This window comes from Strongylocentrotus purpuratus, unplaced genomic scaffold (assembly GCF_000002235.5).
Source record: "Strongylocentrotus purpuratus isolate Spur 01 unplaced genomic scaffold, Spur_5.0 spur5_scaffold_1, whole genome shotgun sequence".
Lineage (NCBI taxonomy): Eukaryota > Metazoa > Echinodermata > Echinoidea > Camarodonta > Strongylocentrotidae > Strongylocentrotus > Strongylocentrotus purpuratus.
Window position 1 is genome coordinate 7832719 of NW_022145594.1, and position 18603 is coordinate 7851321.

Genomic DNA, 18603 nt, shown 5'->3' on the forward strand with positions numbered 1-18603 from the left:
TTTGCGGCTCGTGGACGATGCTCCGCATCGTCATTATTTTGGTCAACCCCCCCCCCCCTTAGCAAAAAGCTAGATCCGCCCCTGAAATTGTGTACGAACATTTCGAAGTCGAGATGTTTCTTTAAATAGTTTAAGATCTTTATATATATATATATATATATATATATTTTGTTATATCACTGTAAATGTTATTTTTTCTTCTTCATTATTAAAATGACTCACATCACACATATTAGTTCTTGTCGCAAACCCTGTTCTCTATCAATCAATCGAAACTTTCTTGCAACGCCCCTCTAGTGTTTGCAAAGTATATCTTGCAGTCAATTTGTGTTCAATGTCTCTCATATATTAGCATCAGGTACCCCCAAATTGCCCCCTTTTACATTGAAAAAATGCCCCCAATTTGTTTACATACTTGTTTACCTAAAAGCCTCTTCCTTTTCTCATCATGTCCCTCTCCACCACTGATAAATGCTCCCATTGAAATCTGATTAGTATCCCTTCGACAACTGCACTTTCTCATCTCTGATATTAAAGTTCCCCTTTTCAGGTACGAGAAGTGCCTCTTATCATCTCTGACAAGTACCCCTTTTCCTTCGAAATAGTTGCTCCTTCCCCTTCTAAAAAGTCCCCCCTTTTCATCTTTGATGAGTGCCCCGTTTCACTTCTGATAATTGCCCCCTTTATTTCCCCACGTGCCCCTTATCCTTTCTAATACGTGCCTTTTTTCCTTCTGCTAACACCAACACAAAAAGGGTACTATCTGGAAAAAAGGGCACCTACAAAGAGAAATCTCAAAGCTAAATTATACATTTCGTTAAACATTGGTATATATATACCCCTTCATTGTGATTATATTATAAGGGAGGATTTCAATATTTGTTTCTCCTTTACACCATACAAGATATTGCTTAAGCATCTACTTTGCAGTTGGGTGTGATAGTATGAATATTCTTTTGCGACCGAGTGAAGCGAGCGAGGAAACATTTTAAGATTCGTTAGGTCGCAGTTCGAAAAATTACATCTTATAAAGAGGAAAAAGCCCAGCCCTGATGGGGTTATAAGCACATTCTCATAACAGAAGACTGAAAACACCTTGAGGGGAAATTGATCTTCGTCGCTCACAAATGGTACACTGCTTCTTGATTGTAAATTACGTAGAAAGTGAGCTGATCGATTCACTAAATGAGGGAGTGGAGATTGTGCACACATTGTGTGCGGGCAAGCACTGAATCCAATGACCGGGGTAATAGTATGTTTGTAAAGCGCTTAGAGACATTTGTATTAAGCGCTACATAAAAATTAAATATTATTATTATTATCATGGATTACTAATTTTTAACACAAATACTTCTCGAAGGTATGTTAAGATAATTGTATGAAGGACAAATGTCTGAAGGTAATATGACCTGGGATCCAGGGGGTACCTTTCCTTGATTTGAAGATAAACTTTTACATTAATTAGAAGAATTAACTTCTTTAGATGTGAGACATTGCACTTTCTCTTCACTCGTTATGACAAAAACCATATGAGAGACCATTTGACAAATAAAAAATCAATAGCAACAAACCTTTTCTTTAATTCATTCATTCAAACGCAAGAAACAACTTGATCCCTGTCACCTCATTTCAGTGTAATTTTGACTTACAAGCACCATATTTATACTTATACACACCCACACCCACACACATACGCTTACAAAGACAGCGTAAAAACCAACTACAATTGGATAAAGCAATGCAAGTTACCCCTCATTGAAGGTTGAGAGATAATAACGGAATACATGTATCTAAATAGGCACATTGTAAGAAATCCTTTATGAACAGATCAAAATGAAGTTTTGATTATTGATTCAAATAATAACAAATTCAAACTTCTTACTATAATGTTGACTAGTCCAGTGAAAATTTGAGCTAAAGCCGATAAAAATAAGATTGTTTTGAATTCATGAAAAAGCAACCTAAGGCAATTTCAATAGCATTAATTGTGCGTCACTTTTTTAATGTGATAATATTAATGACTTCATCTGAACATAATTTCTATGGGACAAACAATGGGGTATTGAAAATGCCCTGAGTTGACTTTTCGTATTAAAACAGATATGATCGTGTTATTTTCTTTTGTTTGAATCGATCAAACACAAATGGACAACCCCGTGGCCATGTTAACGTGAGCGAGGAATGAGTTCCTATGATTACTAGAGTTCCTATGATCACTATCGTTACAATTATTGTCTTTCTTATAAGCCATTTTTATGGGTGGTCCTAAAGTTTAGCAGGTGGCTGTACATCGAAAATCAGATGACTTCTAGTGACAGTGCGGTCTCCAACCTGAAGTTCGAAATTAATTGTACCTGGGTTATCATCCATCTCCCAGCACACAACTACAAGTTCTTTTCCCTGACGTATCTCCTGCATATATTCCACAGTGTATGTTTTCAGTTTGTAGTGGATTAGCTCATGATGAAACGACCTGAGGGACCCGGCCACAGCTGCAGAGCTTCCTGCATCATACATGAATCGCAGATACGGTGTTTGGTTAACGTGTCTATTGTAATCAACATCACTACACTGCACTGTAGTCTTCCACCTGAAGACATCACCATTGTCAGGCTGCAAGGGTAAGAACTGATGTCTCTGCGGTGGTGTATTCAGGGTCGTCTTGTCGACATACTTCTTGATGATCTCGGAGCCGATGCGGACGGGCGTTCCTTTGTTCACATCCATCGCAATGCACTGCATGATGCTGGACAGATAGAGAGCCTCTGACGTTGCGTCTCGGAGATCAATGCCGACGTACATAGATGTTCTTCCCAGAAAGGCTATATACGAATCGTACCTGACTGGACGTGAAACGAAGTTCGTGTCATGGTATGCAGGAAGGAAGTTTAAAGTGAGACTGCGACCAAAGAAAGAAAAGTCGTTGCTCTCACCAAGCGATGGCGAGTGCTGATAAGTGGCAAGTTGAATGTTGCCAACGTGGCAGTGAGGATGAATGCTTCCTATACAAAAAAGAGAAGGCAAAGATAATAAATAATAACAAGTTGAATATATCATAACCATATAAGAATATAACCATATAAGAATATAAAATAAAGGTGTTCATAGAGTTAAGGTGCGCAAACTTGAACAGAATAGCATAGTTGCAGATGCCTTTATCAGATGTGTAAGTTTTTGGCATTGTTTGTTAAATACAGAGGCAAAATATCTTGCGCTGGAAGAGATCGGTTTTAAAGGGCCCATGACATCAAAATATTAGTGTATTCCTGTTGGTGTGCAGCCCTGCATACATCTCATATTTTGATTTGTTTCATAGATTTTGAAATATTTTTTGAAATATTTGTTTTTCAAACTTGCTAAGCTCCACCCCAAAAACCTCCAGATCTCATTCCCCTTGTGACATCATCTGTCATTCATCAATGAGCTAACGTGAGAAAGTGGTATGTATCTTTGCCGAAGTCGACCACCTGTTACAATACGTAATACAATAACAACATACAAGTTGCTATGTCAGACATGCTGTAGCATCACCAGGAAGACAAAGCAATGATGATGTATTGTACATATCGTCCCTATTTTCACGAAGTGACGGTAGTGAATGAAAATCACATACACTTTGCGTGCAGATTTTCCTCACTACCGTTACTTCGTGAAAACAGGAACGATATGTATGAAAGCACGCAATTCTATTATGAACGTGTGCTAAGCTGGGGGGAAATTACATACTGACATGTCAGAAGTTTACATATCAAAATATGAGATGTATGCAGGATTGCACACCAACAGGAATACACTTTTATTTCGATGTCATGGGCCCTTTAATTGTCAATGGAGATTCATTATAATAGCACTTAGAGACTTCGATGATAAGCGCTTTATAAGTTCAATTTTTCAATTCGTTTTATTTATCCATTTAGAATAAAAAATCAATATACAAATCATGCATGTATGAAAATTATACAGTTTAAATGGTCAGGGTACCCCTAAAAGCCAAGGCTTGATGAATGGGGTACCCAAAACATAAAGAAATATACATACAATAAACATGAGATACAAAACAAACTTAATTTAAAAAAACAACAAAAGAAAAACATTAAACACTTAACATACAGGCAAAGGGAAATAGGAAAAGGTGAAGTAAGAAAACGTAGGGAGGAGAAATGAAATTACATGTTTACTTGACATGGGTGATTATTATTGAACGTTTGAGTTTTGTTTTAAAGGAAGTAACATTACTGCTGGAAGTTACATCAGAAGAGAGGGAATTCCATATTCGAGGACCAACAGATTTAAATGCATTAAGAGTTGACTGATTCAGTGCTAATGGATAATGGAATTTAGAGTGGGAACGGGTATTGTATTGATGGTAATCTTTATTATACTGAAATAAATAAATTATATTAAGAGGTGCTAAATTATGTTTCACATAATACATCAGGATCGCAATTTGAATTTTATGAATATCAAAAATTGTCAATGTGTTTAATCTTGCAAATATTGGGCTTGACGGAGCTTAGTAAAGGGAGTTCGAACATATGCGTAAGGCCTTTTTTGCAGTCTGTGTATAGGGTTCAATTTAGTAGTGCCACAACTTGCCCAAGTAATATTACCATAATAAATATAGGGAAGTAATGAAGAATTATAAAGCATAAATAGGTGCTTTTCAGTAAGGGTACTACGTAATTTAGATAATATACCTATGTTCTTTGACATCTTATTACTTATACAGAAACGGTGTTCCTTAAATGACAGATTATCATCAACTATAAATCCTAGGAATTTGACAGAGTTAACCAAATTTAAAGTAACATCATTCATTTTTATATGAAAATCTAAACAATTGTGTGATACATGAGGTTTTCGAAAATACATAACATTAGTTTTCTCATAATTAACAATCAATTTGTTAGCATCGAACCAATCGGCTATATTACATAATTCATTATTGGTTTTTTCTAACAAAAACATAAAGTTACTATGGGTTGAAATGATAGTTGTATCGTCTGCAAATAAGACATAATCAAAAAATGAAGAAGCTGTACATAAATCATTAATATAAATTAGGAAGAGGAGCGGGCCCAGTATGGAGCCTTGAGGGACCCCATACTGGGTTGTCGAGTATTGGGAATTATGATTATTAAATGTATAGTTAGTTAGTATAGTATAGTAAAGTTATGTCGATCAAGTAAGTAGCTCTGAAACCATTTCAATACTGCTCCCCTGATACCATAATGGGATAATTTATATAAAAGTATGTTATGGTCTATGAGGTCGAAGGCTTTTGACAAGTCTAAAAATATTCCAAATGAGTGATAATTGTTATTGATATTAGTTAAAAGAGTGTTATTTAAATCAATTAATGCATGTTCACAGGAATGTCTTGCCCTAAAGCCATACTGACAATTATTTGATATTTTATTTCCATCCAAATAAGAAATGAGTCTTTTATAAACAATTTTTTCCAGGATTTTTGAAAAACATGGTAATAATGTAATTGGTCGATAATTGGAAAATAAGTGTTTATCGCCTTTTTTGAATATAGGAATGATCTTTCCAATTTTCAGATTATTAGGTACTCCTCCTGAACATAAAGATAAATTAAATATATGGACTAGAGGGGTTAATATGGAATGGATTACTTTTTTTACAACAAAAGTACTGATATCATCAAAGCCAGTGCTATAACTTATTTTTATTTCTTTAACAATTTTGATGATTTCTAATTCATTAGTTGGATAAAAATACATCGATGTTTGACTTGGATTTTTAAGGTAGTGTCTAAATTGTTTTCTAGAATTATGATGAATTTGTTTTAAGGTATTTGCAGCAATGTTCGAAAAGAAATTGTTAAATTCATTTACTATATCTTCATTTTTATACACTTTTACATTATTTTTCATAAAATATAATGGAAAGTTTTTTTTATTTTTCTTACACATTAAATCATTTATAATTTGCCAAACTTTTCTAAGATTGTGCTTATTCTTGGTTAACAAGTCACAATAATACTTTTTACGAGCCGTTCGAAGGATTTCATTTAATTTGTTTCGATATTTCTTATATTTAAATTCAATGGATTTAGTACGTTTTTGGCAAAATAATTTATGTAGACGATTCTTTCTATTAATACATTTTAACAATCCTTGAGTTACCCAAGGTTTTTTAGCTGAAGACCTTGTATTTTTCTTCTTTACCATTTTACAATTACCATTAAACATTAGTTTGAATACTTTAAGGAAATTATTATATGCATCGTCAATATTTTGAACTGATAATATATCAATCCAATCAAATGAGAGTAACTCTTTATTAAAACTATCAATATTTCCTTGGCTAAAACATCTTTCAGTAATATTCATATTGTCATCAGCTTTAGGATAGGACCTTGTATTACGGGTAATAGAAAATATAGGTAAATGGTCAGTTGTATCATTATATAATATTCCAGAGGAAATTTGTTTTTCACAGACATTGGTAAATATATTGTCAATAAGAGTTGTCGAGCCTTGAGTTATTCTCGTCGGTCTGTTAATTAAGGGTCGAAAAGAATTATTATATATAGTATAAACGAAGTCATTAACATTTGCACTTGATGAGGTGTTAAGTAAGTTTATATTACAGTCACCCATAATATATATATCCTTCTTTTCATTTAACATTTTATTAAGGCACGTATTTACATCATCATTAAAATCAGCCATATTTGAACTAGGATCACGATAAATTATTCCTACAATTACATTTTTTCGATTACATATTTCAATTTCTAGAAAGAGAGACTCACATAAATTATGCGCCAAAGTTATGTCCACCCTTTCTTTTACATTCAATGAATCATGAATTAACATGGCCACTCCACCACCTCTACTCTTTGTTCTGTCACTATGAAAAAAACTATAATTTTCTAAATGAAATAATTCTTTTGGTGTCAACAGGTGTATCCATGTTTCACTGAATCCATATATTGAAAAATTTGTATGGATATGTTTTGTAATAAAATCATGTATATTATCAAAATTTTTGTTTAGGCTTCTTGCGTTAAAATGGAGTAAACTAAAGGAATCATTATCAAAGTGCATTTCAGGATTGAAGTCAGCTGGTAGCCAGTATTTATTCGGATCAAGTAAGTAACGTTTATATTATCATTATTATTATTAATTTTGTTCACTACTCTTTTCCTCTTTTCGTTTAACATGTTACATAAAAACAACCAATGATACCAAGTGATATTCTGAAAAAGGGTAGTTGAAAAAGGAACAGAGTAATGTGGATATAGATTGTTCTAAGCCGTATATGACATTTCCAATCATTGTGATAAACATACTCTGCGAATGTGCAAAAGCTTCAGGGGTGTTTCACAAAAACTAAGATCGACTTAAGTTTGACTTGAACTATAGAACACCGTTCACGCCACTGGTTGCGCTCATCATTGGTCTCTCATGGGAACTGCAAATCATGGCTATACATCTATAGAATTAACATTTCTTGATAGTTCATAATTGTTGAATTAAAACATACTTGAATTTAAGGTTTACCTATGACTTGTACTTATACTATGCGATTCATTCTCCTGAAAAGTCTTAAAACCAGACGTAAAATTAGAGGAGAAATACCCTATACAATATCATCTTTAGATAATTTATTTTTCTTCAACAATGAACTACAAAAAATGTCAATTCTTTAGATTTGTGATCACAATTTGCACGTCCCTTGAAAGACCATTGCCAGGAATGATAAGAGCAACCAGTGGCGTGAAAGGCCTGCCATAGTTCAAGTCTAACTTAAGTCGATCTAAATCTTTGCGAAACACCTCCTGGCATAATAGCAAAGTAATTGGCTAAATAGTTGGAGTATTACATGCAGAATTCTTGTATTGCTTCGTTGAATCAAAAACGGAATATTCGTTTCCGTTGTCATATTTTAAATGTACAAATAAAAATACATCTCTAGAACTATTGCTGTTAGTATTCAAATCTAATGAACAAATGATCAGGGGCGGCGACTTCTTTTCAAGACTAGGGGAGGGGGACGAAATGCGAGATGTTTAAAATATATATTTTGTACATTTTGAAAGATAATATACGAGTGAGCGCAACGACCGAGCGAGAAGATTTTTTGCATTTGTATTAGTCTTAATGCTGCACTCTTAGGCCCTCCAGAGCCTACAAGTGTGTTGCGGTCGTTAGGCAGTATTTGCTATAAATTTGTTTGGCACTTTTTAAAATTTTCCGGGGGGGGGGGAGGGAGAGAGACGATTCCCCCGTCCTTCTCCGAGATCGCCGCCCCTGGCAACGATAATAAGCTAGAATTAAAAAAATAAAGCCTTTGCAATTGTCGTCTGAAGAAAACAAACTTAAGTTCCTTACCAATTTTGTTAAAATCATTCCAACCGAACTCCTTTAAATGATAGGATCTCGGGTAGTTGTTTGGGATGTTCCGGAGGACATCCTTCAGGAACTTGTAAAATTTAGTGTGCTCCTTGCTCTCGTGATGTTGTTGCATAGTGCAGCTTCTCGTGTAAATTTTGCGGATTCTGCGAAAAGGATCAAAGAAAGATGCCCCTTTTCTCAATTACTTCTGTAACAAATACGTTTACTTACAGGAAATCATTTCCTTATCTATCGGAAACCAAAACTAATGAAGAAAATCCTAAATTTCCCGACTTCATATTTCAATTTTTTATATACATGTAGTTACATATACTTATACGTACATACATACTGCCCGCACTGTTTTGATGACTTTGACCTGGAAAACCAAGTTATGTACGAAAGACGTCATGACCTTTTTGTGACCTGTTAAGAATTGACTGAAAAAAGTACCTCGTGCATACGGAAGCGTTAAAGTGCCATTCTACTTGACGACATGACGAGATATTCCATCTTGTCAAGTTGACTTAATATTCATATCATGTCGACATGTAAAAATATTTAACTTACCATGTCGACTTCACAAAAAGTTCATGTCGTCATGGCGACATAAATTATCTTGCCAAGTTGACTTCGCACAAAGTTCATGTCGTCATGGCGACATAAATTATCTTACCAAGTCGACTTTCCAAAAACTATCTGTCGTCATGGCGAAATAAATTATCTTGCCGAGTCGACTTCCCAAAAAGTATATGACGTCATGGCGAAATAAAAATATCTTGCCTAGTCGACTTCGTAAGAAGTACATGTTGTCATGGCGAGATAAAATATGTTACCGAGTCGACTTAATGTCATGAAAGGAATTTTTTCCAGGCGAGGAGGGAAATGTACTACTCAAAGGAAATGTACTACTCAAGGGTCAGATAGAGGTAGCCAAGCGTAGGATGCATTATTGCATACATTTGCATTTAACATGTATAGTATATGGGGTTTTGTTATGCATGATTTGGGGTTGGCTATTGATTGTAGATAGAAATAGAAATAGCTTGCATACCCAGGAGGTTTTGAATGTTAAGGACCTGGCAAAGAAAGGGGAAAGGGAAGTTGCTGTAGAATAATGGGCAGAACCCTTCAAGTCAGTGCTACGGTGCAGACGTTTAATGCACGAGGTAGTTTTTATTTATATTAGTGGGAGAAACATTATTCTTGAGAAAGACTTTTTACGTCGGGGATTCTACGCAGTCTAGAGACTGGCCAAGCGACCAGGGAATTCATCGACGGAGATCGAGATAAGCTGTCAAGTCGACGGGGATTCTACGCAGTCTAGAGACTGGCCAAGCGACAAGGACCAGGAGGGACTCACGAGATGGAAGCTGCCCTGTTATAAAGTTATGTTCCATTAAATTGTTTATGTGCTGTTGATGATTTTTTGACGCCACGATTTGTAGGCTGAATATTAAACTTTTATTTAAACTTATACAATTGTGTTCTGGTGTGGTTTTCTGATGAGGTAGCAGTGTAAATAATTAAAAAACAGTCGCTCACGTGACAATTTGGAGGTCCCACCGAGACCCAACTGCTACTTTATTGGAAAGGATTGGGAAATATTACCCTCAGTTCATATTGTGATTTATGTGAAGTGGTTCTCCCAAGGTGTGCATTGAAGCATGGTTCAAGCCTTGGTACATTATTGTGCTCTCTATACTTGCACATTAAAGCATGGACGTTAAGTCAGGCAAGGCTTTAAGCTATTGCAGTTAGGATAGGACAGTTAATTATTGACGGATTTGTCGCGCTGCGAGGATTAGGACATAGGTCGTTTGTCGCCCGAAAAGACAGCGTTTAGGTAAAGGCTAATATACAAAAAGCTTTACAGGGCTGTTGGTCGACGGGATAGCGAATGTGTCGGGAAGAACTATTGTTCTTAGTTCTAACATAATTACTCTCTATTCTGGTATAACTGGTTGATTAGCACGATGGCTAGTATTGAGAAAATCAAAGAATTTTCTTCTCTAGGTAGAGAGATCGGGCTCACTGGAAGTGAGTTGAATAGTTTCGTGTCGGCTCGTTGTAATGAGGTTACTGAACGCGAGAAAGAGGCTCTTGAACGTGAGAGAGAGCGGGAGAAAGAGGCTCATGAACATGAGAGAGAGCGGGAGAAAGAGGCTCATGAATTGCGCTTAGCTCAACTAAAGGCAGAGCAAGCGAAAACGGAAGAGCGCCTTTCAGAGTTTGGTGGGCTAAGATTGAAAGTTGGCAAATTCGATGAAAACACTGATAATTTTGATTCGTATATTACGAAATTTGAATTGATGATGGAGAGTCAACGTGTTCCTGATCATTTGAAGTGTTTGCATTTGATTGCCAATTTGACTGGCAAATCACTTGATGTTGTCAATAGGATGAGTGGTGTTGATCGCACTAACTATGGAAAGGTAAAGCGAGAGATTATGGAATATTTCCATTTGACTGAGGAGGGGTATAAGAAGAAGTTTAGGTCGGCTAGGCCGAGTAAGGATGAACGCCCCAAACAGTTTGCTGTGAGGATGAAGGGGTATTTTGACAAGTGGCTGGAAATGTCGAATATCCAGGAGAATTACGAGTCTTTGGTTGATTTGGTAATGCGAGAGCAATTTGTAAATTGTTGTCCCAGAGAGGTAGTCGGATTCTTGAAAGAGAGGAAGTGTGGAAAGTTGGATGAAATGATTGAAAGTGCTGAAGTATACGTGCATGCACATGGATTGCACACTTTCTCGAGTAATCCTAGAAGCGATAGATTCCATCCAAGTCAAAACCAGAAACAAAACCAAAGACCTGAACCTAAATCAGTCTCTGTCACGCAAACAGACAAGAAAACCAAGTCTGCTAGTTCAGTGAGATATGGTAGTAGTGGTGGTGGTACAGGAGTAGAGCGTGGCTGTTACAAGTGTGGTAGCCCCAATCATTTCAAGCGGAATTGTCCGATGATGCCCATAGCTCATTCTGCTCAAGCCATGAGTGTGGAGGACACTACTCCATCTGAGAGTGTGAAGCGTGATGTGTCGGGTTTGCCATCAAATGGGGTAGATTATTCAGGGTCGATAGGAACTTTACGTTCAGACAATAAGCACCCCAATAGTCAGTCAAAATCTCTCTGGCATGTCGAGAATTCTGCGGGTTGTGCTCTGGTTGGTGTGCCATTGATTGAGTCAGAGAGTGATTTGGATGTGGAAACACTTGGTATGGCATATGATGAGGTTGGAGCGATGTTGAATGATATGCCAGTGGTTTCGGGTAGATTGTTTCCTCTGAGTACGCCCGTGTCCGTATTGAGAGACTCTGGGTGTAGTACAAGTGTGGTGAGAACGAGTTTGATGATGGACGATCAGTTCACGGGAGTAGTCCAGTTAGTTAGACTGATCGATGGTACTCTAAGGCGTTTTCCCAGGGCGAAGGTGTTAGTTGATAGTCCTTATTTCACTGGAGAAATCAGTGCATTGTGTATGCCGAACTGTCTGTGTGACGTCATTATCGGTAATGATGTGAAGGGGGCACGTGAGCCCAAAGATCCTGACTTGCAATGGGTGCCTTGTCGTGTTGAGAATACAGTAAGAAATTCCGATGTTGAAGTCCCGGTTTCGGAAGTTGAGGTTCCGGTTTCTGATGTTCCGGTTTTGGAAGTCGAGGTTCCGGTTTCGGAGGTTGATTCTCCAAGTTTGGAGGAAGCGATGGCTGTTGAGACTAGGGCACAAAAGAAGTTGAAAGCAAAACCTAATCAAGCTTTAAAAGTGAGAGACTCTGGTGTGATTGTGCAGTCAGGAGAATTTTTGCGAGAGCAGAAGGATGATCTTTCACTTCAACCCTTATGGAAAAAGGTGAATGATACAGAGTCTAAATCAAGATTCTTGTTCGTGGTGGAAAAGAATTGCCTATATCGGCAGGATAGGGATAAGAAAGATTCCCGGATAGGAGTTGGTCCGAAGTTGGTTGCTGTTCCTAAGGCACACAGGTCAGAGGTCATGCGCATAGCCCATGATTCGTTGTTTGGTGGTCATCTCGGCATTAACAATACATTGTCAAAGGTCAAAGCTCAGTTTTTCTGGCCAGGTATGTCTGAGGATGTTGCCAATTTTTGTCGATCGTGTGATGTGTGTCAGAAGACTGTCAATAAGGGGAGAGTCCCCAAGACTACTCTGGGTAGGTTACCGTTGGTTGGCGTTCCGTTTCAGCGCATTGCTATAGATCTGATGGGTCCGTTACTCCCATCTGCGCGAGGACATACACATATCTTAACAATAGTGGATTATGCAACTAGGTATGTAGAGGCAATACCTCTGAAATCAATATCAACAATCGATGTTGCCGAGGCGCTGGTAACCGTATACAGTAGGGTAGGTGTTCCATGCGAAGTCATGTCAGACTTAGGTACACAATTTGTGTCTGACTTGATGAGAAAGGTGTCACAGTTATTGTCTGTTAAACAAATAACAAGCTCTAGATACCATCCTATATGTAATGGTCTCGTAGAAAGATACAACGCAGTAGTCAAGACAGCTTTGAAGCGTCTTTGTTCGGAAGAGCCACGTCAGTGGGATAGGTACTTACCTGCTTTGCTATTTGCTCTGCGAGAAGCACCCAGTTCTAGCCTTGGGTTTTCTCCATTCGAGTTGCTCTATGGCAGACATGTGAGAGGTCCCATGGACATTTTGAGAGAGTTGTGGACGAATGAGAACATAGAAGCTGAGTTGAAAAGCGAGTATGAGTATGTGATTGACTTGCGAAAGAGATTGGTAGAGTCATGGCAGTTGGCGAAAGAGACGTTGAAGTCTTCGGCGAAGAGGTACAAGGGTTATTATGACCGGAAGGCCAAGAAGCGAAAGTTGAATGTAGGAGATGAGGTTTTGATATTGTTACCTACTATTCAAAACAAGTTGCTTGTCAAATGGCAGGGGCCATTTAAGGTTGTTGGTACCAAGTTCGACTATGACTATGTTGTCGATGTCAATGGTGTCGAGAAGACTTGTCATATCAATCTGCTTACACGATATGTTAGACGAGATGGAGAGATTGCTTCTAGTTGTTTTGAGGTTGGTGCTTGTGAGGGAGAAGTTGGAGAAGGAGAAGTAGAAATTGAGAAGGTCGATGAGTGTTTGAGAGGTCTACCTGACATGCCATGTTCTGTACAGAAGGAGTTTGTGAGTCATGTTCAGGTTGATGAGAAATTGAGTAAGGAATCCCAGGCTAAGGTCAGGAAATTGTTGTGTGAATATCAAGATGTTTTCACGGATGTTCCTAAGAAAACTTCAGTGGCTGAATGCAAGATTCATTTGACTAGTGACGAACCTGTTCGTTCTCCTCCATATAGGGTACCTCAAGCTGTAGAGAGTGAGATAGGGAAAGAGGTTGAGTCGATGTTGAAGTTAGGGGTAATCGAGCAGTCGGACTCTCCCTATGCACATCCGATTGTGATGGTGAGAAAGCCGGATGGTACGAACCGGTTTTGTATCGATTTCCGACGCCTGAACAAGATAACCGTATTCGACCCCGAACCAATGCCTAACCAGCAAGATCTATTTGCCTCTCTTGCAAAGAGTAAATACTTTAGTAAAATCGATCTTACCAAAGGGTATTGGCAAATACCAATGAGAGAGTCGGATAAAGCCAAAACTGCATTCCTTACACCGGTTGGTCAATACCAATTCAGATACATGCCGTTTGGTTTAGTGACTGCAGGAGCGCAGTTCACTAGAATGATGAGGAGAGTTTTGAAGAGCATTCCCAACGTAGTGAATTACATAGATGACATTCTAGTCCATACGGAGACGTGGGAAGAGCATGTCAAAACAGTAGAGATAGTCTTGTGTAGGTTGCGAGAGGCCAATTTGGCTGCGCGTCCCTCGAAGTGTTTCATAGGGTTTAGTTCAATAGACTTCTTAGGACACGAGCTAGGAAATGGAACGATTCTCACTAGTAGTAGACTAACTCAGAAGGCTGTAGAAGCACCTAGACCAGAAACTAAGAAACAAGTCCGTTCGTTTCTAGGTTTGACCGGATACTACAGGGATTATATTCCTGAGTATGCCGACGTAGCATTACCGCTAACGAATCTCACTCGTAAGGGTAGCCCCGGGAAGGTAGAATGGGGGCCGAAAGAAGAAGAAGCTTTCATTAAGCTTAAGGAAAGTCTTGCGAAACCTCCGGTCTTACGGCTACCCGATTTTGACAAACTGTTCATGTTGAAAGTTGACGCATCCGATACCGGATTAGGCGCGGTGCTCATGCAAGAGAGCGATGATGAAGATTTTCCTATTGCATATGCAAGCAAAAAGTTGTTGCCTAGGGAAACTAGATACTCCACAGTCGAAAAGGAATGTTTGGCGATTGTGTGGGCTGTCCGCAAGTTCGAGTACTTTTTGTACGGTAGGGAGTTTGAAATTCACACTGATCATAAACCCTTGTTGTACATACAAACCAATAAGATGACAAACAAGCGCATTATGAGATGGAGTCTAAGTCTCCAAGAGCATAGGTTCCGTCTTGTGTCTGTGAAAGGATCAGAAAATAAGGCTGCTGACCTAATGAGCAGATTGCTGTAATTTATGATGTTGTGATGGATGTTTGTTTTAATCCTATTCAAGAATGGATTACCCGTATTATTATTTTGTTAAAGATATAATACTATTGACAAGAAAAAAACATCTAACAACCAAGAAGTTATTACATTGTACACATCATTAGATTTGTTATGACTATTGTGTGGTTTTATTGCAAAAACTACTGAAAGTATCATCTCTTTTCTTTCAGCAACCCGGTCTACCGACTCGACTCGTCTTCGCGGTTATAGGGCTTAGTTAAGAAGTAGAGTATGTGTACTTTAATGTAATTAGGACTTCTTAAGGTAGAAAATTGTATAAGCGTAAATATGTAAGCCTGTACGTATCAATTCAGTTGTCTTGCTCATTTTGTGAGACACTTGCTAGTTGTTGATAAACATATCAAGTCATTTGAGTTTTCGAGTGCTGACAATAGAAAAGAAAACGTTAATACATGTATGAATATTAATTGTTAAAAATACAAGAATGTTGATAAACATGTTGCTCGAAGTTTCATTAGACAGAAAAAGACAAATCCAATTACAAATTTGTCATTTATGTTGTATCAAGCTGTTCCAAAAGTTTGCAAAGTGCTGAAATTATGTATAACTCACAGGTTTTAAGTTGATTTATTACTGTTCATATTCCTCTTCATGAGAGTAATTACACAATGATAAAATAGGAGTTTTATGCTTGTTGTACTATGAATAGTTTGACAATATTGTCAGTCGATAGACAAGACCACTGTCACAACATGTCTTGTGATTATTTGTTGTATAAAATTGTATATGTAAAACAAACAAAAGAGAGAAAAGAAATAATATCTAAGAAAAAAAATTCATGATTTTGTGATATAATCGTGTACCCTTAGCTATATCTTAAAGTGAGGGATATTGTCATGAAAGGAATTTTTTCCAGGCGAGGAGGGAAATGTACTACTCAAAGGAAATGTACTACTCAAGGGTCAGATAGAGGTAGCCAAGCGTAGGATGCATTATTGCATACATTTGCATTTAACATGTATAGTATATGGGGTTTTGTTATGCATGATTTGGGGTTGGCTATTGATTGTAGATAGAAATAGAAATAGCTTGCATACCCAGGAGGTTTTGAATGTTAAGGACCTGGCAAAGAAAGGGGAAAGGGAAGTTGCTGTAGAATAATGGGCAGAACCCTTCAAGTCAGTGCTACGGTGCAGACGTTTAATGCACGAGGTAGTTTTTATTTATATTAGTGGGAGAAACATTATTCTTGAGAAAGACTTTTTACGTCGGGGATTCTACGCAGTCTAGAGACTGGCCAAGCGACCAGGGAATTCATCGACGGAGATCGAGATAAGCTGTCAAGTCGACGGGGATTCTACGCAGTCTAGAGACTGGCCAAGCGACAAGGACCAGGAGGGACTCACGAGATGGAAGCTGCCCTGTTATAAAGTTATGTTCCATTAAATTGTTTATGTGCTGTTGATGATTTTTTGACGCCACGATTTGTAGGCTGAATATTAAACTTTTATTTAAACTTATACAATTGTGTTCTGGTGTGGTTTTCTGATGAGGTAGCAGTGTAAATAATTAAAAAACAGTCGCTCACGTGACACTTAATAACAGTAGATGTCGTCTTGGCGACATAAATGATCACGTGGAGTCAGTTTTAAGAAGTCACTAGACCTAAACTAGTCGACTGTGAATGAACTACACGTACGCACGCTGCATGAAATAGTCGTCACACTACATATCTCGCCATGACGACATATAATTTTTGGGAAGTCGACTTGGTGAGATAATTTATGTCGCTATTACGAGATGAACTTTTTTGTGAAGTCGACTTGGCAAGATAATACATGTCGCCATAACGACATGAACGTTTTGTGAAGTCGACTTGGCAAGATAATTTATTTCGCCATGTCGACATTACTTTTTGGGTAGTCGACTTGGTAAGATAATATATGTCGCCATGACGACATGTAATTTTTTAGAAGTCGACTTGGTAAGATAACTTATGTCGCCATGACGACATGAACTTTTTGTGAAGTCGACTTGGCAAGATAATTTATTTCGCCATGTCGACTAATAAAAGTTGATAAGTCGACATGCTAGGTTAAATATCTTTACATGTCGACATGATATATACATTAAGTCGACTTGACAAGATGAAATATCTCGTCATGTCGTCAAGTAGAATGGCACTTTAACGCTTCCGTACGTGCAAGTGGAATCAAGTCCATTGAAATACCTGCAGGGCATGTTTACCAAATCTTTTGTGAGCTCTGTTGCACTCTGGTAGAGATCTAGAGCCCCCGTTTCAGTCAATTTCCACATGGCGATGCTTAGGGAATAGCTTTGATAGAATAAATGGTTGCCGTCATAAACGGATCACGCAACATACACAAGCAATATAGCGAATCTATATAATAATAATAATTATGAAATTAATTGTATATTATTTAATAGTAATGATAATGACGATGATTACATTAGCACTAATGATAATGATAGTAATAATAATGAAAATAACAATAGCAGTAGTACAACAATAATAAGAATAATAATGATAAAATTATTAATAATAATGACAATACGCCTTCCATCTCTTAGATGCTCAAGACGCCTACACATTAATTTCCATTCAAAATTTAGGCACAACAATATATGAAATACAGCCAATAACATGGTTAAAATATATAGTTAAGTGTTAATACTCCCTTTGAAAAACCCGGCCACTCTACATGAAGAAAAAAACACTTGAGGAAATACCCAAGCTCTTAGAATTGCCTTCCAACAATACTGCACTATACGGGTTATTAGGAAGCTATAATAGCCTACATAGTAGCAATTGTAGTGATGAAATTTATGTTGCATGTGAATGCATGATCGGTTACGTGTGCAAAAGCATGCAGGTATCAATTATACTCATCAAATATAATCCTGTCACTTTTATTGGCTTTCACTGAATTACTTGGTCTTTAATAAGCTTTGTACAAATAAGGTTGTACAGTTTTCGCGTTATGAAAGTTCTGAGAGAAACATTTTCCTACCTTGACGATGTTAACAAATGCCTCTTTGTCGATTTATATGATCCAATGCACGCCCTCGGTGTGTAAAAGAAAGAATATTTGATAGAGTCTAGACATATCATTGTGTATTGTATCAGAGGGAAAACAGTAATCGAATTCAGCAGCACCAATCTATACACTGAGTAGTAAGCACCTTTCCATACAAACGAATGCACGGTGCATATATAGTTCTTGTCCAAAGCTTACTTCAATGAGATTGACCTTTTACGATGACCTCGGCATGCCTACATGGTCAATAATACGAGATTGTATATCAAGCTTAGTATGTACATGTATTTTAGCCAGATAAGGCCTACTCTATTCGTATACTTCTATTGTCCTTAAAACAAAATTACATCTGTTAATCGTCACAAAATTTAAGGAATTAGTTACTGAATTTGTTGGTGTTTGCTTACGTACGTCATTAGTATTTAGTAATAATAATGAGTATTGAAAATATAAGAAGTAGGTTTGCTTTGTATCACTTGAAGAATATAAATGTACGTTAAACGAATGGTAAAGATGTGACAACGTCTTAAGTCTTTGGCCGTTATTGCCAAACCTCTGCGTGTTTCTCCATAGTATACTGAACATGTTTTTTTTATTTTTT

General features: G+C 37.4%; 1 protein-coding gene across 1 annotated transcript; it reads right to left on the bottom strand.

The window, feature by feature from the left end:
* Positions 1-1547: 1547 nt before the first annotated feature.
* Positions 1548-18213, bottom strand: LOC105437429. Its single transcript, XM_030977600.1, has 3 exons — positions 17976-18213; positions 8367-8533; positions 1548-3002 (listed from the first exon to the last, which is right to left on the bottom strand). The coding sequence occupies exons 1-3, from the start codon at positions 18074-18076 to the stop codon at positions 2266-2268; spliced, it is 1005 nt and encodes a 334-aa protein (XP_030833460.1). The 5' UTR covers positions 18077-18213; the 3' UTR covers positions 1548-2265.
* Between the last annotated feature and the right edge of the window lie 390 nt (positions 18214-18603).